This window comes from Mesocricetus auratus, unplaced genomic scaffold (assembly GCF_017639785.1).
Source record: "Mesocricetus auratus isolate SY011 unplaced genomic scaffold, BCM_Maur_2.0 Super-Scaffold_100676, whole genome shotgun sequence".
NCBI lineage: Eukaryota > Metazoa > Chordata > Mammalia > Rodentia > Cricetidae > Mesocricetus > Mesocricetus auratus.
The window spans coordinates 111,073,395-111,097,264 of NW_024429266.1; the positions used below are offsets into that span (position 1 = coordinate 111,073,395).

A 23,870-nucleotide genomic window follows, 5' to 3' on the forward strand; every position below is an offset into this window, starting at 1 on the left:
GCGCCGGCGCTCGTGCTCGCAGGGGCTGCCGGGAGGAGCGCCGCGCTGTCGATGACAGGGCCGCGCACGTTCCCGGGGCCGCGCGCGCCGTGCGGGCGGCCACCATCTTGGTTGCGGCGGCAGCGCGGTGCAGGCGCGAGTTGGGGCGCCCCTCGCTCGGCGGCGGCGCGCCGTGGATGAAGCATCGCAGACGGGCCGGCCTCCAGCGTCGCCGCGCTCGCGCCCGCGGGCAGGGCGGAGAGCGCAGAGCCGCAGGCGGGGCGGCGCGGGACTGCGAGGCCGGGACCCTGCCGGGCCCCGCCCAGCCCGCCGGGCCCGCCCCCGGCCGCTCCGCCGCCTGCCGGGCCGCGCAGATGGGATAGGCGGCGAAGATGTTCAGCTTCGAAGGCGACTTCAAGACGAGGCCCAAGGTGTCTCTCGGTGGCGCGAGCAGGAAGGTGAGTCGGTGCGGTCCGAGGTGTTAACCGAACCCGGGCCCGAGGCGAACGCCGGCCTGTCAGCACCCGGGCGGTGCTGCTCGGCGGGGCGCTGCGGAGCGAGCTCGGGCCGGGCGCTGCTGGGGCGCAGTCCTGACAGGTCTGCGAGGAGGCTCCCGAGGAGCGCTGTGGATCCGCGGAGAGAGCGACCGGGTCCTTTGTCGTGACCTCGCCGCGGCTGCCCGGGGGCCGCAGTTTTGACCTGGAAATACACGTGCACCGGCGTTCTCCGGCCTGGGCGTTACACGGTTAGCTCTGTACGGGGCAGATCCTCCCCGCCTCCGTCCCTTGAGCTCTCACAAACTTGACACACCCGCTCATCCCAAGCTTAGAGTCCCCGAAAACAGCCCAGGGAAGAGTCCCTCGTGCCAGGTGGGACAGGGACTTTGTAGCCGGCGTCTCGTCCCACTCAGGACTTTACAGAGTCGTGCCTGTCTGAGACCTGGGGCCGGGTCGCGGCTCGACGTTCCCTGGTGAAGGTGGAATGACACTCCCTGGCATTCCGGGAGGAGGAGGAGAGCCGGCTGTGATGCTCTAGGCCGAGTCCGGAATCCACACAGGATCATCCCTAGAGTTCAGTTAAGATGACTTTTTTTTTTTTTTTTTTTTTTTTTTTTTTGGTTTTTACGAGACAGGGTTTCTCTGTATTGTTTCGGAGGCTGTCGGTCCAGCCTGGCCTCGAACTCGCAGAGATCCGCCTGCCTCTGCCTCCCGAGTGCTGGGATAAAAGGCGTGCGCCACCACCGCCCGGCAATATGACTTGTTTTTAAAGTTTTTTGGTTTTTTTTTTGGTTTTTTGAGACAGGGTTTTTCTGTGGCTTTGGAGGCTGTTCTGGAACTCACTTTGTAGACCAGGCTGGCCTCGAACTCACAGAGATCCGCCTGCCTCTGCCTCCCGAGTGCTGGGATTAAAGGTGTGCGCCACCAACGCCCGGCTGTTTTTAAAGTTTTATTTGAAAATTTTTATATGTATGTTTGCCTGCGTGTATGTGCATCACATGCTTGCTTAGTTCCAGTAGAGGTCAGAAGAGGGCTTCAGATCCCCTGGAACTGGAGTTAAGGACAGTTGTGAACCATCATGTGGGTACTAGGAACCGAATCCAGAGCAGAAGTGATCTTAACTTCCCAGCCACTCAAAACTTATTATTAAGCCGGGCGTTGGTGGCGCACGCCTTTAATCCCAGCACTCGGGAGGCAGAGACAGGCGGATCACTGTGAGTTCGAGACCAGCCTGGTCTACCGAGTGAGTTCCAGGACAGGCTCCAAAACAATACAGAGAAACCCTGTCTGGAAAAACAAAACAAAAAACAAAAAAAACCCAAAACTTATTATTATCGTTATTATTGTGTATGAGCAGTGTGCTGGACCATTGGTCCAGCCCCAGCTCAAAAGATTTTTATACACACAAACACACACACCCATATGTAAATGATCATCTTTTATCTCTCTCTTTTTTTTTTTTCTCTTGGTGTTTGAGACCAGGTTTCTCTGTGTAGCCTTGGCTGTCCTGGAACTCTGTAGATCAGGCTGGCCTCAAACTCACAGATCTGGTTCTTTCTGCCTCTGCCTCCCAAGTGCTGGGATTAAAGGTGTGTGCCACCATCGCCTGGCCCCTTATTTCTGATAAAGAATATTCCTGGAAGCTGGGTGTTGGTGGTGCACGCCTTTAATCCCAGCACTCGGAAGGCAGAGGTAGGTGGATCTCTGTGAGTTCGAGATCAGCCTGCTGGTCTACGGAGCGAGTTCCAAAACAGTCTCGAAAGCCACAAAGAAACCCTGTCTCAAAAATCCAAAAAAAAAAAAAAATTCCTGGCATTCCTATCCATACTGAAGGTGACTGCTTTTCTGAGTTGTATTAACTACAGGTCAGTTTTGACTGTTGAATGAGGTGGGTGCAGCTTGATCAGCCTTGCTTCTTCAGCTAGGCATTTTCTTCAATAGAGCCTCCCACCCAACTGTGTCCCCATTGGTCTAGGACAAACAATTAACCCAAGTCTGGTTTTCATGGGTGCCTGTTGTATGTGTCCTGGTAAATGTTGCTGGTGAGCTGGGCCATACCTTACACATGTTTTCTGCTGGTGTGCTCACTACTCTGCAGCCAGCAAAGTCTGAGGGCAAGTGGCTCCTTGACAGCATGCAGTATTGAGGGTCTTGGGAATTGTGGCCATTTTAGTTGGGTGTACTTTCTTCATGTTAAAAATTTATTTGAAAATCTTCCCCTTCTTGAGCTTAGTGGAAAATTAGATTTTTTTTATTGAATAGAACTTTTTCTCTTAAGTTAAATGAATATTTTTATGTTTATTATCTTTAAAGGATCTATGCTGGAAAAGTCCGAGATCTGATGAGTTTATAATAATCTTGTTGGGGAGATAAGACTTCTACTTTGAAAAGTTAAAGAATGGTGTACTAAATTCTTTTTTTTTTTTTTAGTTTTCTTTTATGTGCATTTATGTGTGTCAGTTCCTCTGGAACTGGAGTTAGATAGTTGTGAGTTGCCACGTGGGTGCTGGAAATTGAACTGGGTCCTCTGGAAGAGCAATAAGTAATCCCAACCACTGAACCATCACTCCAGCCCAAAGAATGGTGTAATAATGACTGGTGTTTTAGTTCCCTCAGGCTGATACAGAAATGCAAAGTTGGTTGCCTTTGTCTCAAAAGGTGGGAGGGTTTGAAGGGAGCAGTTGGGTTTGACATAGTTGTGTGCTGGCTTCCATTTCTTCACTTCTATCATCTTCTACTTGTACATCGTTACATTTGAGACAGGGCCTCATCCTGTAACCCTGACTGGCCAGGCTCTCACTGTGTAACCCAGGCTGGCCTAAAGCTTATGTAGAATCCTCCTGCCTCTGCTTTCCAAGTGCTGATCACAGATAGTAGTGTAGCAACACACCCAGCTGCGAATCAGTGCTTCTGAAATCAAGGTACATCCTGATGACCTTGGCAGCTGTGTATGTGTGTATTGTGTGTGTGTGTAAAACGATCTTAGCAGTCACTGGGTTGCATGTACACTGAAATTAAGTGCAGAAAAGCAAGCAAGCAAGCAAACAAACAAAAAAACCCATGAGAGGCATGATGATATTTCATAGAATGTACAAGTCAAAAACTGGCCAGTTTCCATACTGGCAGTACCAAGGTAGCTTAGCTCAGTCATTCTCCTTGAGTGTATTCTTGACTCTGTACATCGGTCTCTTCATTTATTTCATTGTAGTCAGCCAGTAGCCGTTTATGACTTCCTGGTTGAGTGCCTTAATCTCCATTCCTGACTCTCTGGAGAGGAAATCAGCTTGGCTGGGCCATGTTTGCCATTTGTGAGCTATGTCCCAACTTCTGAGGAATGAGGAGAAAGCATCTTTTGGCACAGATTAGTCTAGTGTGTGTCCATGCTAAGAGAGGACTCCAGAAGAGTGTTTGAGGAATGGATGCTGAAGTTCCTATGGGGTTCAGGCATGTGTGGAACCAGAGGATTCGGGTAGACCTACAGGTATGGGGGAGGTCTGTGAACTGGTGGCTTAGTTGCTGACTCAAATTTGAGACAGGAAGGATTACAAATACACCTTGGAGATCTAAGGAGACAGATGTCTGGGGAGTAGACCAGGGGTGCTGTTTTGGTGCCTCCAGATAAACCCATAATCCAGATTTGGGACTGGAAAACTTTGGTGATTGGAGAGTGTGCCCCTTAGGGTAACAGGAGCTGAAGCCAAGTTTGGTGAGAAATAGAGGGAGGGGTGCAGTGCCTCTCTGTAAAAGACCAGAAGAGTTGATGACAGGAAAACAATTGAAGTCTAAGGAAGGTTTGGGAGATGCAGTGATTTGACCAAGCGTTACAAAATGGGGCAGAGCAAGCAGAGGGGAGACAGGTGTAAAAACACAGGGAAGAGCCTGGAAACTAGATCGGTACAGCTGGGAAATCCTTTTGGATTGAAAATGAAAATGGATTTGGATTTAGAAAAGCTGTAGGTAGGAGGCATTACTTTAACATTACCTTTGCAAATTTCCATAGCTACTTAATCTAATGGTGGTAGTAAAATTATAATCACTTCAACGTTTGTTCATTGCTATATCCTTCAGAGTAGCTTTAGGCTCCAGACAGTGGAGCCAGGTGTAGAGTTCTTGTGTGTTGGTGCATTTTTTCCTGTGTAGTGTTGTCAGCTGAAGTCCTCAGTGCTCTGCACTGTGTATCTTATGAGTCTGACAAATGACTCTTAATGACCTAACCCTAACCCAGCATCATACAGCATAGTTCCCATTGCCTAATCCCCTTTGTTCTTTGCCTAGCTACTGCCCTCCCTCTCCTTATTCCTGGCAACTGCTGATTTTCTCCTGTCTACATAGTGTTGCTTTTTCCAGAGTGTCAGTGTTGGAGTCATATAAGACACAGCCTTTCAGAACGACTTCTTTCACATTTATATATGCCTTTTAAGTTTCTACCACATCTTTCATGTCTTGCTATCTTATTTTAATTTTTAAATTATATTTATTTTATGTGTATGTGCATTTGTGTGGGCATGTGAGCACCGTATCACTTCTGTGTACGTCCGAAAACATCTTGTGGAGATTAGTTCTTTCCACTATGTAGGTCCCAGTGATAAAACTCAGAGTGTTGAGTTTGGCTGCAAGTAACCTTTTACCCACTGAGCCATCCCACCAGCCTACATTTTATTTTGTATTAATTAATAGTATTTTATATATCCTAGTATTTGCTTGTATTTCCAGCACAGAGGAACCAGAAGTTCAAGGCCAGCTTAGGCTATATATTAAGAACATGTTTCAAGAAAACCAACCAGGGGCTGGAGATGTGGCCAGGGGCTGGAGATGTGGCTCAGTAGAACAGTCTGCAAAGCACAAGGCTCTGGATTCAGTCCCCAACATTGCAAAAAACAGTAATATTTTTAGGGTACTCGGTGGTGGACCATGTCTTTAATCCCAGCACTCGGGAAGCAGGCTGGTGAGGCCAGCCTGGTCTACAGAGCAGTGTTCCAGGATATCCAGAGCTATACAGAGAAACCCTGTCTCGAAAAACAAAAACAAAAAATTTAAATTTGTTTATTGGGTGTATGTATAGGGTTGTGTAGCAATATCCTAAATAAAATTTCCAACTAGAGGGAGGGTCAATAAGTCATGGAAAACAAACAACTCACAACTCTCTGAAACCTATTGAGATTCACAAGGCCCCTTCTTGTTTAAGGTTATATAGACAGTAAGGAGATTTCCCAACTTGTTGAGTGGTTTACTGTCCTGGAGAGCTCCTGGGATGCCACTTTTTGTGAGGGTCCATACTCTGTAAGAAATCCACTAAACTAACTGGTTCACCAAGTTAGACTTTGGTGGAATTACTTCTTTGGACTATTGTTCGTGCCCAGTCCGCAGTGAATAGGCATTTATTTGTTTAGTCTCTCCAGGAAAAGTCACACAACAGACTATTTAGGGCATAGTTGTGTATACCACAGTGGACATGTGGAAGTCAGAAGAGGTCTACCTTAGTTTGAGTAGGATTTCTCTTGTTTCTGCTGTTTGGCTGTATATTCCAGCCACCTTGTTTAGTTTTACGTAATGCCCACTTTTTTTAACTTAAAAAATTTTATGTGTATCAATGTTTCCTGCATGTATGTTGTATGTACATTTTGTGTATGCTTTGTGCCTGTGGAGTTATGGGTGGCTCTGAAACATGAAGGTGTTGAGAATGAGAACCAAACCTGAGTCCTCTTCAAGAACAAATGCTTTTTTTTTCCCCAAGACAAGGTTTCTCTGTTTAGTCTTGACTGTTGTGGAACTCACTCTTTGACCAGGCTGACCTCGGAACTTGAACTTAGAGAGTGCCATTTGCTAAGAACAAGTGCTCTTAATCACTGAGTATCTTTCCAGCCCCAATTTCCTTACTTATAAGGACTACTGTATCTTTTTGTATTTTTAATATTTGTTATGTGTGTTTTGCCTGCATGTATATTTGTGCATTATGTGCATACTTAGTGCTTGCAAAGCCAGAAGATGGTATTGGATCACTTTATATTGGCAGAGCCTCGGGACGTTTTCTTTGGAGGATGCTTGCTTTGTCTCTTTGTATTGCACTAGACACCTGTTGCCCTCAGTTGTTCCCTCTACAGGATGCTCTCTTTCATTGGCTCTCTGTGAAGCAAAGGGTTAGTCTCTTGGAGAGGAAGCAATTAAGGGTAATTAAACAGAACCCACTAAACCAGAGTACTTGAGCCCTGGTCTGCTCTCGGTCCAAAATTGACAGTATTGTGTAGCCTTCTTGCTGTGGACATTGCTGTACCTGTGGTTGGATACTCAGGACATAAGAAAGGGGCATTTGCCCTAAATATGTCTGAATATGATTTCCTTAAGATGTACTTTCAACACTAATTCTTTTAGTCATGCTAGTAAGCTTAGAATCTGGCAAGTAGCTTTTTGTGCTAGTGTCATCTTTGTGTTGTGGAACTGTCAAAAGTATCCCAGGAACTGGTTTGTGGCTTAGTTGTGCATTTTTTTTTTTTTTTGAGACAGTCTCACTTTGTAGCCCTGGCTGATCTGGAACTCATTACTTACCAGGCCTGCCTCTGTTTCCCAAGTGCTGGATCTCTAAAGACATGAATTGCTATGCCTCTTGTGACAATATAATTTTTACATTTTATTTTATGTGACATGTTTTGCTTGTGTATGTTTGTTTACCACATATGTGCCTGGTGCTAAGAAGAGAATGTCAGCTTCCATATAGTTGTAGATTATTGTGAGATGTTGTGTGCTGAGAATTGAACCAGGGCTATCTAGAAGAGCCAGTACTCTTCACCACTAAGCCTTTTCTCTAGTCCCTGAAGCTATAATTCTTGATAATGAGGAAATCATACTGTTGTGAGCTTTCCTTGTTTTAAACATTCTCAGGGCTAAGGAGATGGCTCAGGTAGTGGCAGGTAAAGTCCCTGCTGCACAAGTGTGAGAACCTGAGTTTGGTCCCCAGAACCAGTGTAAAGATTGGGAGTGCTCATGCATGTATGGAGAACATGGGCCTTTAGCTAGCTGTAAAGCGCTCAACAATCAGAGTGTCCACACAAGATTTGTCTTTTGATAATGCTCAGTTTAGTCGCACCAACATTCCTTATAGTATCATGCTAATCATAATATGAAAGTTAAACATCAAGTGGGGACAGTTGTTTGGGTTGCTGCAGGGTCCCACTAGGGAATATTCTCTGGTGAGGATGCTTGGAAACTTTCCTCAGCTGTAGCAAGCTAGGAAGGTGTCATACTGCTGGAGGTCCTGTGTGGGCCCAGCCACAGTGCCAGATATGCAACAGTCACTGAGGTCAGGGCCACTCATGGAGTCCTAACCCTCTTGCTTATGGGTGTCAGTGCAGAGGCTAAAGAAACTGTCTCAGGAGTAAGGCTAGAGACCATTACCAAGTCACACAAAGTGGCTTTTAAGTTATGTTCCTTACAGCATGCCTATAACTAACCCTAATAATAGGGGGAGAAGGGACAGGTGAATCCAGGACTTGCTGATGGCCAGTCTGTCAAAGCAGGGAGCTCTGTGCTCTGTGAGAGGCCCTGCCCCCCCCAAAAATAAATAAATAAGTAAAAATGATAGAGGTAGAGGAAGTTGATCTGGCCTCCACATGGGAATGCCCAGGAGAGTACATTTGCAGACATATTCACACACAACCTATATCTATTTCCAGTTTCTAGTTAATGGTCTTCAAAGTCTGTGAGTGTATGCATGTTGTGGTATTCTTGTGAAATTGAAGACATCTTTTGGGAAGTAGTTCTGTTGGAAATGAATAACAAATTTAAGGGAGTAGTTGTTGTAATTTAAAAAAAAGCTGCTTAAGAGAGAAAGATGCCATTTGGCAGAGCTCAAGTGGAGGGGTTTTTTTATTTGGGAAAGGGATCATAAAAAGGGGAAAGGAGAGGGGGAGACCAGCCTCCAGGGACAGGAGCAGCAGGAGAGAGGAATGAAAGGTGTTTGGGGGGGAATGGGAGGCGGGCAGGGCTTTTTTTTAAATGTGCACAGGTGTTGCTCTTAATGGCTGCAGCTGAGGACATACCCTGTCAGACCCACAGACAGACCAGTACAGATGCCTGAGTACTAATAGTAGTGAAGGCCAGGCATGCTGGTGTGTGACAGTGCAGGCAGATCTCTATGAGCCAGCTTAGTCTACAGAACAAGTTCCAGGACAGCCAGGGGTACACAGAGAAACCTTGTCTTGAAAAGGAAAAATAAATAAATAAATAAAGTTCAATAGAAAATTAAAAAGCCAGAAAATAGCTAGTTTGCATGAGCAGTATGTAAATAGTAGGCAATAAAATAGTCTGCTTATCTTTTCACTGTCCTCCCCTCCCCTCCCAGCCTTTTCTTTATTTTAGACTTGACTTCTAGACTTTGCTCAGCCTCCCAGTGTTGTCCTCTGTGTGTTTAATCATGTAGGTGTCCACATTCCTCTCCTTGTTTACTACACAGTCGGAAGCTCCTTGAGCCCCTCTGCCTATCTCTTCCCCGTAATCCAGCTGGGAGAAGGGCAAGGCCGGCAGGCCTACTGCATTCTTCTGAGTGGCTCTGGGACTGACTGCAGATAATGTTCCCACTGCTAATGGTTTAAATGGCCATGAAAGTTGCTTTCAAGATTGATTAGTTTAAGAGTGAGTGAGTGAGTGTGTGAGTGTGTGAGTGTTTGTGTGTGTGTGTGTGTGTGTGTGTGTGTGTGTTTTAATTACTGGCTAGTCTGAAACTTGCTGTATATAGACCCAGATCCTCAGAAATTTGTAGCCACTTTCCTGTCACTGCTTTTTAAATGCTGACATATTGGTGTGTACTACCATACCTGGCAGAATCCCCACCCCCCCAATTCAAATAACACTTCAAAGAATATTCTTGTTGACAGTCATTACTGTCTGTAGACTAAATTCCTGGAAGTCAAACCTCTAAGTGCAAGGCTTTGGATTGATTAAACATTTCTAAGTTATCTCTAAGGAAATTATGTCAATGTATGAAAGAGCCTGTTCCTGTCTGCCCTGCACATTACATTAGTTAACTTTATATATCCCAAACACATGTTAGAAATAAGTTCTGGATTGCAAAGAAAGAGACCACCAGGCTAGAGAGATGGCTCAGGGGTTAAGAGCATTGGGCTGCCCTTCCAGAGGTCGTGAGTTTAATTCTCAGCAACCACATGTTGACTCACAACCATTTATAATGAGATCTGGTGCATTCTTCTGGCATGCAGGCATACATGCAGACAGAACACCATATACATAATAAATCTTTTTTTATTTTTTATTTTTTGAGACAGGGTTTCTCTGTATTGTTTTGGAGCCTGTTCTGGAACTCGCTTGCTCTTGAACTCACAGAGATCCGCCTGCCTTTGACTCCCGAGCGCTGGGATTAAAGGCGTGCGCCACCACCGCCGGGCTACATAATAAATCTTAAAAGAAAAAAGAGACCACCATTCCAACCAAAATGTTTAGATGAAACAGACTTCTGATCAACAGGGTTTGCTCTGGGAGAGCAAATACAGAGACATGAATTGCATTTGGTTTTTATGCTAAGGAAGGTGGCAACTATGTTTTTTCCAGTTCCCTGAAGTCTGACCTCACAATCTTACTCAGTTGGCTAGTTTGGAAAGAATTTCTCCTAGGAGAAAAAAAAAAAATCACTGCTCCAGGCCATCAAATTCATAGAATGAAGCAGAGTGGGCCATTGAGTTAACAGGTTTTACTGGATGGGAGGATTAAAATATTTGGCCCCTGCCTCTGCCTCCTAAGTGTGAACTAAAGGCATGTACCACCAAAGCCATACAAGGTTTGTAGTATTAGAAAAGACTCATATTTGATAGTTCTTCCACATATAGGTAAAAATATTCCTATTTCCTTATAATTTTCACTTTTTTTCTTAAAATAAGTAAAGTTGAAATTCCTGTGCTTAAATTTATTTTTGCTTGATGATGATGGCTCACACCTTAATCCCAGCACTGGGGAGTCAGAGGTAGTCAAATCAGCTAGTTCCAGGACAGCTGGGGCTGTCACACAGAGAAATACTGTTTAAAAAAACAAAACAACAGCAAAAAAGAGATTTATTTTCTATTTGGTGCATTTTGGTGCATTTGTTGATTTTTTTCACTTTGGTTATTGCTTTTCATATTTCTGAGTGCTATAACAAGTCATGTTTGTGCTGTTACAAATATTTGTTCCAACTTTGTCACTTGTCTTGAATCTTGGTTATGGTTTGCTTTGTAAAAAATTTGAATTGTGCTCACGCCTTTAATCCCAGCACTTGGGAGGCAGAGGCAGGTGGATCTCTGTGAGTTGGAGGCCAGCCTGGTCTACAGAGTGAGTTCCAGGACAGCCTCCAAAACATTAGAGAAACCCTGTCTTGAAAAAACAAAATAAATAAAAAAAACCAAAAAAATTTGAATTGTGATCAGATTTAATCTTCAAAGCTAAGCTTTGTGACTGCTTTAGAGGATGTCATTCTCCACATTGAGATTTTTAATAGTAGAGGAGGTTTGGTGATGCAGCCACAGGATGGAGCTGCATAGCCCTTTTACTTTGTGGATTCTGATTGGAATTTCTGTCTGCTTTGCTGCAGCCTGGTTCATTTTCAGCAGCATGGTGAAACTGCACTTTTACTAGTATGAGTCACGTTGGAAATTAGGGTCATGCCTGTGCTTTTCATTCCCGTTGAATGCTGAACCTGATATCAGCTAGATATTAAAGGAAAAAAGAACTTTCTAAGTCTGAAGGTGAATATGGTTATGTAAACACAGGTATTGATTATGACTAGGATGGCTGTGTATCTCTTAAGTTTCTGACTCTTTGGAGGTATCTTTTAGTCTTTGTTGTAAATTTGCAATCTACAAAGGAAAAGCACAAGTCTACAAGTGCGACCCCCGGGAAGGGACCCCCGACCCGCGGGGGTGAGGTGATGAGGGTCGCTACTAATTTAGTGGGTCTTCACGAGCAGATCCGATCTGGAAAGTGAACTTCAAGAGGTTAATGGAAACAGGCTCAAGACAACGTTTGCTGATCAAGAGCCTTTATTTTTTGGGGCGCGCTGGAATTTATAGAGGAAGGACCTCAGGGGGTGGTACAAGCATGTCAATCAAGTCTCAATTCAAATATACACCAAATACGGTAAAGACAAAGCTGTAATTTTCCATCAGTCATTAGTTGCATTCCACAAATGCTTGTCAGCGTAAGTCAGGTGCAGGAATTAGGGAGGGGTAGGAAGTGTACAGCAGAACGCTATAATCTTGTTAACAAAGACAATTGCTCTGTAAGGGTATTTCCCCTGGCTAGGCGGGTGGGCTGCCCTGTGTAAATTTAACTTTAATGGTTAGCCTTTTCCTTTGTCTCAAGGGCATGTGTGCTCGCAGTCACGTAGGCGGAAGGCCAAGAAACGGTTGACAGACTCCATTTTGTTCAAGGTTCTAGCAGTCCCCAACATCTCCCCCTTTTCTATATAGTAAAAGAAGAGAGCAGTTGGGTGAAGTGCCTGGCTTAGGTTACCTGGTGGGCTTCCAGTTCTGGACATGGCGAGAGAGGATACGAATTAAGTTTTTGCCGGCAATGTTTAGAGAGCCATGTTTGCTCCCAGATTCTGGCACCAAGCTATCCCCGTCTTAAGCATCTCCACAGCCTGGAGCAGAGTGAACGCGGGCGGTTGGCCAGGTACTCAAACTCCTGAAAGCTCAAAGGCTGGAATGTAGGTTTGTCTACAGCCTCAGGTTCTTCGGGGTCTTGTTGAGAGAGCTGCTGATAGTGAACCTGAACTGAATTTTTGGTAGCCTCATCAACCTGATTTTTAACAAAACCAGTAAGGCGGCGAAATGCCCAAGGACCAAAGGAAATAAGTAACATAAGGCCAATAAAAGGTCCTAACAAACTAGGCAGCAAAGTCGATAGCCAGGGAGAGGTAGAAAACCAATTTTTGTACCAAGATTCACTTTGATCCAAATTTCTTTTTGTTTCTTCCAGACTCTGTTCAACCCTTCTGATACTATCTCTAACTAATCCTGATTTGTCTTTGAAAAAGCAACATTCCTCTTTAAGGGCGGCACAAACTCCTCCCTCCCGCAAAAAGGCGAGGTCGAGACCTCGGCGGTTTTGTTGTACCACTTCAGCTAAGGAACCAACAGTTTGTTCTAAGTAATCTAAACCTCTTTTTAGCTCATCTACGTCTCTAATAACAGTGCGGGTTAGAGCATTAATAGAGTCCTTTGTGTGGATTAGGGAGTAAATTCCTGTGCCAGCACCTGTCGCACCCAGACCAACCAATATGGCTAGTGTGAGGGCGGTGACCGGCTCTCTTTTTTGGCGAGAGAGAGTTACAGTTGGATCACTTTGGGGCAATAAATCAGATTCAGGGCGAACAGTCAATTTGGGCACAAGTACAACAAGGACGCAGTAGTCCTTGTGCGCAAGAAAAACATCTACAATAATATGTGGGGATAACCCTGTGGAGCAAGCAAAAAAGGTGAGGTTGGGGGCAATAAGAAAGGAAGCATGAGCAGCAACTTGCATGGTTTGAGTACATGCTTCTAACAGCGGGGTGGGGGAAGCATACGTGGTCCCAAAAGGCAGAGTCCAGATCCCACGACCTGTCCTAAGGTCATGCCACGTGGTTGTGGCTGCGTGCCCCAGCGAAGCAGATTGGTGTCGTTGGTGTAGATGGGTGAGCCGAAGGCTGCAATTCCTTCGTAGAATGGAGGGATGGGCGAATAGCAAATCCAGCAGCGCTCATAGGTGGTGTTGGCGAGTGCCTGGGCTGAGGCGTTGACCATCTGAAGGATGAGGTCCGCGGTGGAGACTGGACCGGCGGGCATGGTGGGTTGATAAACAGTGGTGGCAGCAGCGGGAGCTGGAGAATGGAGATTAGGACCAGGGCGAGGGGCGGCAGCCTTGGGTAGGAATGAGCCACCACCAGAGGGGTATAAAAAAGGATTGGGGCCAACAGCAATAGGGCGAAAGGAAGGGATTTCCTTCAAAAGTCTAATGGAAAAGGTGAGGCCTGGGTCTGTGCCAGAAACATATAGGCGTAGACCCCAGTAAGCTCCTCGGGAACCTTCCCAGAGGAACCTTCTTCCTGCAGCCGTAAACTGGATATGCAGGAGGTTGCACCAACTGCGTGAACAAAGGGGATTAAGCGGTGGTGGGCCAGAAGTAAGCAGTCTGGCAGGGGGATTAAATCGCCTTACAGTTATGAGGTCCCAGGAAGAGGAGGGATTCCAATAGGTGTCACCTGTGGTTTCACAACCCCATTGTGCGCAATAAAAACTTTCTGATTGCCCACACTTTCCTGTTAGGGATCGCTCCCTATGTGGGCCGGGGCAAACGTAAATGGGTGCCATGGTTAGATAGGTACGTGCAATGGGGTTATAACACCCAGGAACACTACTATAGCGGTTATTTGTGTTCACGGGTTTGGGTTGGGGCATGAAGTTATTAGGTGTGCCCCAAGTTTTTCCAGCCGCGCCCATGGCGAGTGCACACAGGTCGACAAAAAGATCAGGCCATGGGATAGAACCGGCAAGTTGTGAGGTAGCATTGGCTATGTCCCCGGCCTCATTGGTAATAATCCAAGTATAGTTGTATACTCGGTAGGGATTGGCAGGGATGCAAGGAGGGAAACTAAAAATCAAAAGGAGAAATGGGAGAAGTAGCAGGCGATGCGGTGTCATCTTCACTGGGAGTTTTGTTGTCAACAGCATCTGAAAGAGAAACAAGAGATTCCTCAGGGGCGCTTTCCCTGGGTGGGTTATAAAGCTTGACCAGCCTGTCTGGAAGCCAGCGCGTTTCTCCATTGCTGGTATTATGAATGCAAGCATGTCCTTTTCCCCAGATAAGGACTGGGTGAGGACCGAGCCATTGGCCCGTGTGCACATCCTTCCAGAGAACCTGTCGAAAGTTTTCACGGGTGGAAGGGTGCCAGAGCCGATCAGCAGCTGATCGGCCATTGTTGTCCAGAGAGAGAAAATTGAGCACAAAAAGTGCATGATTTAAAAGTAGGCGATGCTTGCCTTTGCGAGCGTACAGGGTTTCGCTTTCGGAAGAAAGCTTAAAGAGCATATTTTTTAAGGTCTGATTAGCTCGCTCTACAACTCCCTGTCCTTGAGGGTTAAAGGGAATTCCTGTTTTGTGGGTAATGCCAAATTTTTTACAAAAATCCTTAAATTTGGAACTAATGTACCCTGGGCCATTGTCAGTTTTAATGGCGATAGGGACAGGAATAATAGTAAAACAATGTAAAATATGGGCAATAACGTCTTTGGTGGCCTCTCCTGTTTGGAGAGAGGCACAAACAAAGCCACTAAAGGTATCCACCGTAACATGAATATATTTAAGATTACCAAAGGCAGAATAATGAGTAACATCCATTTGCCAAAGCTCACCAGGCACAAGACCACGGGGGTTGACTCCTGTATGAGGCTCAGGCAAAAGGGAAAGGCAAGCTTTGCATGATTTAACTATCTCTCGAGCCTGTTCTCGAGTGATGGAATATTGTAGCCTAAGCGTTTGTGCATTAAGGTGATGTAATCTATGAGCTTGTTGTGCTAACTGTAAAGAGTTAGACTGATCAAGAACAGCTAGAAGTCGTGTAGCCTTATCAACTGAATCATTTCCTTCAGCCAGAGGGCCAGGAAGATCAGTGTGTGCTCTAATGTGAGCAACAAAAAATGGGTTGGTGCGAAGTAAAAGGAGTTCCTGTATCTTGGCAAAAAGGGCAGAGGCAGGGGTAGAGGGCTTAATATAAGGGACTGTTTCTAAAAGAGGAAGGGACGCTGCAATGTAGCAGCTATCTGTATACAAATTAAAAGTCTGGGGAACTAACTCAAAAACTTTAACTATCGCAGCAAGTTCGACAAGCTGTGCCGAGGTGTGCTGTGTGGGCACTTGATGAATAACGCCGTCCACCTTAAAGGCAGCCATGCTGTTAGAACTGCCATCTGTAAAAACTAAGGAGGCATTAGGAATGGGCTGAAGTTTGGTAATCTTAGGAAAAACAACAGGGTGCAAGCGCAAAAACTGAAGCAATTTATTTGGGGGATAGTGGTTATCCATGGTGCCTGAAAACCCTGAAGCGAAAACGACCCATTCTTGATGGTTTTCCATTAGCCATTGAAGTTCTGGCTTGGTGTAAGGAACAATAACTTTAGTGGGTTGGCAACCAAAAAGCTTAACAGAGGCTTCACAGCCTTGTATAAGGAGCTGAAGTACTAAATGGGGATACGTGGCTAGCACCTTGTTAGGGGATGAGGGAAGATGTATCCAAAAAGAGGGGCTAGCTGCCATAAGACCGCAGTGGGCGCAATGGCAGTGGGACAAACAATAAGGTTGAGGGGTTGGGCGGCATCATAGTAAGTGATAAACTGATTTTGAATTGCAGTATTAACTATTGCCAGGGCTTTGGCTGCCTCGGCGGTAAGCCGCCGTGGGCTGTTGGGGTTGGAGTCTCCTTTAAGGATGTCAAATAGAGGTTTTAAATCACCGGTAGACACCTGTAAATAGGGCCTAAGCCAGGTGATGTCACCCAAGAGGCGCTGAAAGTCATTGAGTGTTTTAAGATGATGTGTGCGAATTTGGACCTTTTGGGTTTTAACCTGATTAGGAAGTAATTCAAAACCAAGAAAAAGCTGCGGAGGGTGGACCTGTATTTTATCTTCTGAAATATTAAATCCTCTAAGTTGTAAAGTGTTAATAAGATCTCTTGCAGCCTGTTGGACAAGTAACTCATCGTTACAGGCCAATAAAATGTCATCCATATAATGAATGAGATAAATCGAAGGGTAAAGAATTCTAAATGGATCTATAATGGAGGCAACATACTTTTGACAAAGGGTAGGGCTATTGGCCATGCCTTGAGGTAAAACCTTCCATTGGTATCTAGGGTTGGGGCCAATACAATTTGTTAAGGGCACGGAGAACGCAAAACGCTTACAGTCCTCAGGGTGTAGAGGGATAGAAAAAAGCAGTCTTTTAGGTCTAAAACAATTTTAAAGCTTCCTTTGGGAATAGCAGAGGGGCACGGGAGCCCAGGTTGGGTGGCTCCCATGGGTACCATGGTTTTGTTAATTTCTCTTAGATCATGTAAAAGTCTCCACTTGCCTGTTTTCTTTTTGATAACGAAAATAGGGGTATTCCAAGGGGATGTGGAGAGTTCTATATGGCCAGCATTGAATTGCTCCTGCACAAGCTGCTGGGCCGCTTCTAGTTTTTCTCTAGCTAGAGGCCACTGCCCCACCCAGACAGGATCATCATTTATCCAGGTGATTTTATCTGCCTGGGGCGCAGGGGAGGCAGTGACCGCTACTGAAAATTTTGAGCAGGGGGGCTGTAGCCAAGGCCTGCTCTATCTAATTTTATGGGAGGGTTAACAGGTCGTGATATGCCCTGTAAATTCTTTCCAAGACCTTTAGTTGGGGTGTATCCCTGTGCAAGCATTTGTTTTACTGCTGCTGGGTTTTTACATTTTATAATGTAAACTCCCATCTGTTCCATAATATCCCGGCCCCACAAATTAATAGGCAAGTCAGGAATAATGTAGGGGCGAACAAGACCTGTGTCTCCATCTTCATCCTGCCAGACTAACCTGTTAGCACTAATGAGGACCTTTTTGACAGAGCCCGCCACCCCAGAAACAGTATCAAAAGAGGAAACCGTAGCCCATTCGGGGGGCCACTGGGTAGGGGAGAAGCACGTGGTGTCAGCCCCAGAATCTAATAGGCCAGAGAAGATTTTTCCCTCAATATTAATAGATAGCGGGGGTCGGACCCGGCACATGGCGCGGACCCAAAAAATCTCAGAGGAGCCAGGGAAGGTGATACCTCGATCTTGTGACAAGGCGGGGAATTGGGCATTCATGGGTAGAGGGAGAGCCTGGGCAATGCGTTGGCCAGGGACAATTTGTACGGGGTGATAGGGGGCCACCGCAAGGAGCATGATTTCTCCTGTGTAATCATTATCCACCAAAGAAGGTTGGACAATAAGGCCTTTGATGGTTGCAGAGGCTCTGCCAATAACCATAAAAAAAGTATTGGAGGGTGGGGGTCCATAGACTCCAGTGGGTATAACTTGTACCCCATCCTCGGGTTTTAATATCCTTGGGGAGGAGGCACAGAGGTCCAATCCTGCACTGCCGGCGGTGGCCCTGACAAGGGAGGTTGCTGTGGGGGCAGCATACTGCGAGGCACCAAAGGTTGGCTTGCTGGTGCATGCTGCAGGGCTGCAAACTGTGCTGGCTGGGGTGGGGTTTGTAGTGAATGCTGGTAAGGGCCAAACTGGTGGCGGGACCGGCTGTTCCCCGAGGCCGGTTGAAAGTTGGTAAGTTGTGGGACCCGGGGCTGGTCCCGCAACCCGTTTCCCTGAACAAGGGGCAAGGGGTTGCCTTCAATGTCATGTGTGGAGCGGCAAGCCGAGACCCAATGGCGGCCGCGGCGGCACCGAGGACAAGGGGAGGGCGGGGAGCCAAATTGCCTGTCTGCGGTGCTAGGGCCTGCCGCTGGGGACAGCGGGGGGCAAAGTGGCCAGGGGCACCACACTGAAAGCAAGTCTTTCCTTTGTTCTGCCCTTGAAAAGCAACAAGGGCCTTAGTTATTTTGTGAACAAAGGGATCGGCCTCTCTACATAGGCTGATCATATCATGTAAAGTTTTTCCTTTCAAATTTCCCCTAAGAATATTTTTGCACGTATCATTTGCATTTTCAAAAGCCAACTGTTTCACTAAAGTATTATCAGTATCAGTGGAGGGGACACCCAAAATTCTTTCTACAGCTTCAAGGAGGCGGGAAATAAAACTGCTATAGGATTCATCAGGGCCTTGAACAATTTGGGCTAAAGGAGCCGTGGAGGTGCCTGCCCGGGGTAGAGACTTCCATGCTCCCATAGCAGCTAGGGCTGAATTGGCAAGGAGGTTGCGGGGGAACTTCCGTTGCTCAGCAAGTTTATCATAAGGAGCGGAACCAGAGATACGAGCGAATAAGTCATTGTCCCCTCCAGCTAATTCTTTGCAGCGGCTTAAAAAATCAACTTCCCATAATAAATATACCTCCCTTTTCAGTGCGGTCTTCGCTACACCCCTCCATTCAAAAGGCATGACAACTCCGCCGCCCCCCACAGATTCAAGGCATGACAAGGTGTAGGGGGCCATAATGCCATAGGTATTAACTGCCTTGAAAAGCTCATGTAGGTCTTTTTTGTTAATAACCCTATACTCTAAGAGCTGTTCGTGAACAGGGCGGTCAGGGAGGTCTAATCCTCCCGCTGTGCCTCCCTCATCAGGAGTGGGGTCTGGCTCAATGGCATCGGGGTCGGGATTTTGGCGAGCCGCTTCTTCGGCTCGAACTGCCTGTCTAGTGCGTGGTCGCCCCTGTGCCGCAGGAAGAGGTCTAGTAGGGGGAGGCGGTTCGGCTCCTTCCCCTTCAGGGCCAAAAAGAGGGAACTGGAGTTTAGGTGATGCTGAAGAGAAGAGCTGTGAAAACTTGTCGCTGAGAGCTTGAACGAGAGAGGAAGCAAGAGAATCGACAGTGGAGGAGTATTTGGGAGCAACAGATCGAGGGGGATCAGGGAGCGAGGAAAGATCATAGGGAGGAGGTCTCCTGGCCAGAGAGACCTCGCGCCCGAAGGCCTGAAGGTAGGCAGCAGCCTCTTCCTCTAGCTCCTGGGCATCCCCAGGATCGAGAGGTTCCTCAGTAGGAGCAGAGGCGACAGCCCGTAGGGAGGGGTAGATGCCACCGGTGGCTGAAGAGCGAGCTTTAGGGGCAAATGAGGTAGGTTGATCAGGAGGAGAAGGTGGAAGCTTATCAAAGTCAGAGTTAGCAGAGGAAGAGGAACAATCTTTAGAAAGATCAGCGACAGAACTTGCTCTGGAGCTGGCACGAGAGCACCCTCGGGAAGCAACCTCTAGATGTTGTTGGGCATCTTTAAGAATTTGTTCATTTCGGGGGCTTTCCTTTGCGTTAACAATGATACCTTTTAAGAGATCCCAATACTGTTGCATAATCTTTTTATCACTTTCAGAGCCTTTGGTTTCGAAATAATTAGTTAATTCAGCCCCGACCCGTTCCCAAGTACTGCAAACTATTTTTGGGCAGGTAATGACAAACCAGGGACAAACTTCATGTACAAAAAGCAAAAACTTAAGTAAATCTTTTTTCTTAACCTCAATGTTTCTATCTCTTAATTCTTCTTGAATTCCTTTAATAAATCTAGCTTCTTTGCTGATACTAGTCCCCATTTTCGCGGGACGGATGGGACGGCGGTGTTAACCTAGGTCATTAGACTAACCCTACTCTGCGCCACCCGGATGGGGCTTACCTGACGCCTTATGAGTGGGCTCCGGACTCGTCGCGCCTCTGCCGTCCGATCGGTGGTCTGTAACTCGTGCCCCACGTTGGGCGCCAGTTGCGACCCCCGGGAAGGGACCCCCGACCCGCGGGGGTGAGGTGATGAGGGTCGCTACTAATTTAGTGGGTCTTCACGAGCAGATCCGATCTGGAAAGTGAACTTCAAGAGGTTAATGGAAACAGGCTCAAGACAACGTTTGCTGATCAAGAGCCTTTATTTTTGGGGCGCGCTGGAATTTATAGAGGAAGGACCTCAGGGGGTGGTACAAGCATGTCAATCAAGTCTCAATTCAAATATACACCAAATACGGTAAAGACAAAGCTGTAATTTTCCATCAGTCATTAGTTGCATTCCACAAATGCTTGTCAGCGTAAGTCAGGTGCAGGAATTAGGGAGGGGTAGGAAGTGTACAGCAGAACGCTATAATCTTGTTAACAAAGACAATTGCTCTGTAAGGGTATTTCCCCTGGCTAGGCGGGTGGGCTGCCCTGTGTAAATTTAACTTTAATGGTTAGCCTTTTCCTTTGTCTCAAGGGCATGTGTGCTCGCAGTCACGTAGGCGGAAGGCCAAGAAACGGTTGACAGACTCCATTTTGTTCAAGGTTCTAGCAGTCCCCAACATACAAGAAGAATTGAGCTTTTTGAGTGTTTTTTTGTTTGTTTGAATGTAGTGGCTGAGAGAATGAACATGTCCTATTATGCACTCCAATTCCAGGGTCAGCCACCTTCATAGGTTTTACCTTGCAGCCATTTGAAGCTCTCTATTGGATCTTGTTGAGCTGTAAAGGTTATGGCTGCGAAATTGCTAAGTGGGTAGCCTGCTGCCTAAATTAGGGTTGGCATAGATAATGCAAATAAGATAGTCGACTAGATTCTTTTCCTCTCTGATGACACAGCTGCTGCAGTCTACGTATAGACAGGACCAGATTGTGGAGCCACTGTTCCCAAAGCAGATATTAGATCTGGTCTCTGGGAAGGAGCAGCCTGTAATAGGCTGGATCAATGACTCCTTTACTGAATAACCAGGGCTTTGAAGACTTTTCTGATCCCTAAACTAGAGGAAATTCTTTTCAGTCTATTGATGACTCATGACCAAAGCATGCTGTGTGTTGGCTAAACATGAGGGCACAGTTTGGTGTGCTCCAGTACTGGAAACTATCCAAAACCAGATCTGCTTCCTTCTGTAGGCAGCATTCCTGATATTTTAACAGTGTCAGTGCATGGAGTGTCCACTCTGGTTAAATGTAATGAACTTGTGAAGGCAGGCAGGCCCCTGCTTCTCTCACAGGAAGCCGTTAGAGCCCTTCTTTGCCCAGGAGGGTGCCTGGGTTTCTAGAATGTATGATTTGCCTGATTTGTATTGTTTTTGTTTGTTTGTTTTGGGGTTTGTTTTAGTTTTATTTCTAATCATTGTTCTATCTCCCAAGTGCTGGTATTGCAGTTTTTATTTTTAAAAATTATTTAGGAGCTGGAGTGGGGCATAACAGCTTAGTTGGTAAAGTGCTGCTCATGTAAGAATAAGGGCTGAGTTTAATCCTCAATCAGTGATGGCTGGGAATGAATTTGCAATCCTAGTGTTGGGGAGGTGGATACTGGTGGATCCCTAGGACTTGCTTGCCAGACAGTTTACCCAAATCAAGGAGCTCCTGGTCTTAGTGGGAGATCTTTAATCTACGGAGACAGTAGGTCTCTGTGAATTGAAGAATGTCCTGGTCTACATAATAAGACCTTGTTTCAAAACAAAACAAATCAAGAAAACAAGCAAACAAAACCACAAAGTGGACAACTCCTGCAGAATGACACTTCCTATAGCCCTTAAAATTAAATTTAAGAATTGCTGGGCTGTGGTGTACATGCCTTTTATCCTAGCGCTTGGGAGGCAGAGGCAGGTGTATCTGAGTTCGGAGGCCAGCCTTGTTTACAGAGAAAGTTCCACGACAACCAAGGATATATAGAAAAGCCTTGTCTTGAAGCCCCCCCAAAAATAATATTTTAAAATTATTTTGCAAAATGTGGTGATGTGTACCTTTGGTCCCAGCACTCAGGAGACAGAAGCAGGTAGATCTCTGTGAGTTTGAGGTCAGCCAGGGTTATGTAGAGGGAAACCCTGCCTCAAAAAGCATATATGTATGTGTGTGTGTATACATACATATGTATATATATATAAATATAAACATATATATGAACTAGAGGCTTCATACATGTTAAAAAGGCACTAATATGTGTGTGTATGTGTGGGTGTGTATATATATATACATATATATATATATATCTATACACACCAAACTTTTAAAAATCTCACTAAATTACCCAGGCTGGCCTTGAATTTACCCTCCTAAGTGGCTGGGGTTTTGGGCTTTTGTCTGGTTTAAAATGTAATTTTAATGGTAATATATTTTGTTTATGTGTTTATTTCAAGTATTGTACATTTTCCACTATAATCTTCCACGCAGGATTATCAGAATAGTCACATTGTGTCCTTTGTGTTGTTGTAAGCTGGAGCTGATGGCCCTTGAGGTACTATTTCTGCAATGTTTCTCTGATTCCTGGGTTAGTGTTTACAAGGTTTTTTTTTTTTTTGTGATCTGTCATCTTTCCCTTGGTTTTTTTTTTTTGTTTGTTTTTTGGTTTTTACGAGACAGGGTTTCTCTGTATTGTTTTGGAGGCTGTCGGTCTAGCCCGGCCTCTAACTCACAGAGATCCGCCTGCCTCTGCCTCCCGAGTGCTGGGATTAAAGGCGTGTGCCACCACCGCCCGGCTATCTTTCCCTTGGTAATTATGAATGTCATGAGACTGAGACCAGGAAAACTATTCTTAAACTTTGGGCCACTGTAGACCAGGCTGGCCTCACTCAAAGAGATCCACCTGCCTCTGCCTCATGAGTGCTGGGATTAGTCACCACTGCCTGGCAAGGATGAGACTTTTTTTCCCCCTGTATTCACTCAGTTTTTTGTGTAAGTATGGAGTCATGGAGATAGACCTGTCCTATGGATTAAAACATAACGACTACTGTTATTGTGTAATGTCACTTGAATATGAGGGAATGTTGGAAACGAAAGCTGGTAGAGAGGGTCAAGACAAAATCAAGACTGGCACCGCTATGAATGAGTGTTGGTGGGAGGCAGTTAAGTGCTGTATGGGATGTTGACTGGGCTTTCCGATAAGGTAGAGTCCCCTGGTAGAAAGCTTTTGTAGTTAATGCTGTGCCTGTGCTAGTTTCCTGTTAGTCTGGTTGTATAGGGAAGCAGAAAAGGCATAAACAGACAAGGGAAGCTCCATTTGAAAAAGGACAGTATCTAATAGGGATTGTCTAAAGAGTTTAAAGGACCAATTTCAAGAACAACTTTTAGTGACAATAGGGAATCCTTTAATAAGTTTAGAGCAAATTGTGTGGCCTTTGGACATGGGGTAGATAAAGACTTTTATTTGAAGTTTTCTGTTACAAAACTATAGGTTTTCTTTAGCTTTGCATAATGATGGAGAAGCTTGACTTTGTATGTGCTTCGTGTCAATGTATATGCTGATTTCACAGTACTCATTTGTATATGTGATTTTTCATATGTCAGAATAAACTGGGAGTGTTAACTTGAAATAGATCCTCGGGATTCTTTTTTGGGCCAGAACATTCTGTAATCTTTGTATGATAATGTTTCCAGGCTTGAAATTATAATCCTATTCTTATCTCTTTGGATTTAGGAAGAAAAGGCTTCTCTTTTACATCGAACTCAGGAAGAAAGACGGAAGAGAGAGGTAATTAATGGTTTTGACTAGTCTATAGATTACTCTTTATGAACCCTTTTCTGCAGCATTTTTTAAAGCTTTGCCTCACAAGTGAGTGTATATATTTTATGTGTGCAACAGTTTTGGATACTATTCAATTTTACAGTAAGCTTTTCATTCTGTAGCCACTGTAGGAAAAGATAAGTTGGGTTTACAGGTTGCGGTTCTGGCTAGAGAGAAATGTGGGATTTTAGTTGCCCTTTTTGCTAGTAAGATTTTCAGAAGATCTAAAAAGGCTTAATGTACAGTATTTATTTTTCTACATATAAGGAGAAAACTCAACTTTTTATG

At 45.5% G+C, this 23,870-nt stretch overlaps 1 protein-coding gene across 1 annotated transcript in view; it reads left to right on the forward strand.

The window, feature by feature from the left end:
• The first annotated feature begins 270 nt into the window (after window positions 1-270).
• The window catches only part of Ube3c (ubiquitin protein ligase E3C), a 102,199-nt gene continuing 78,599 nt past the window's right edge, over window positions 271-23,870 (forward strand). Inside the window, exons 1-2 of the mRNA XM_005084197.4 lie at window positions 271-437; window positions 23,496-23,549. Of these exons, the coding sequence (XP_005084254.1) occupies window positions 372-437; window positions 23,496-23,549 (120 nt within the window). The 5' untranslated portion in view covers window positions 271-371. The remainder of the gene's footprint in view (window positions 438-23,495; window positions 23,550-23,870) is intronic.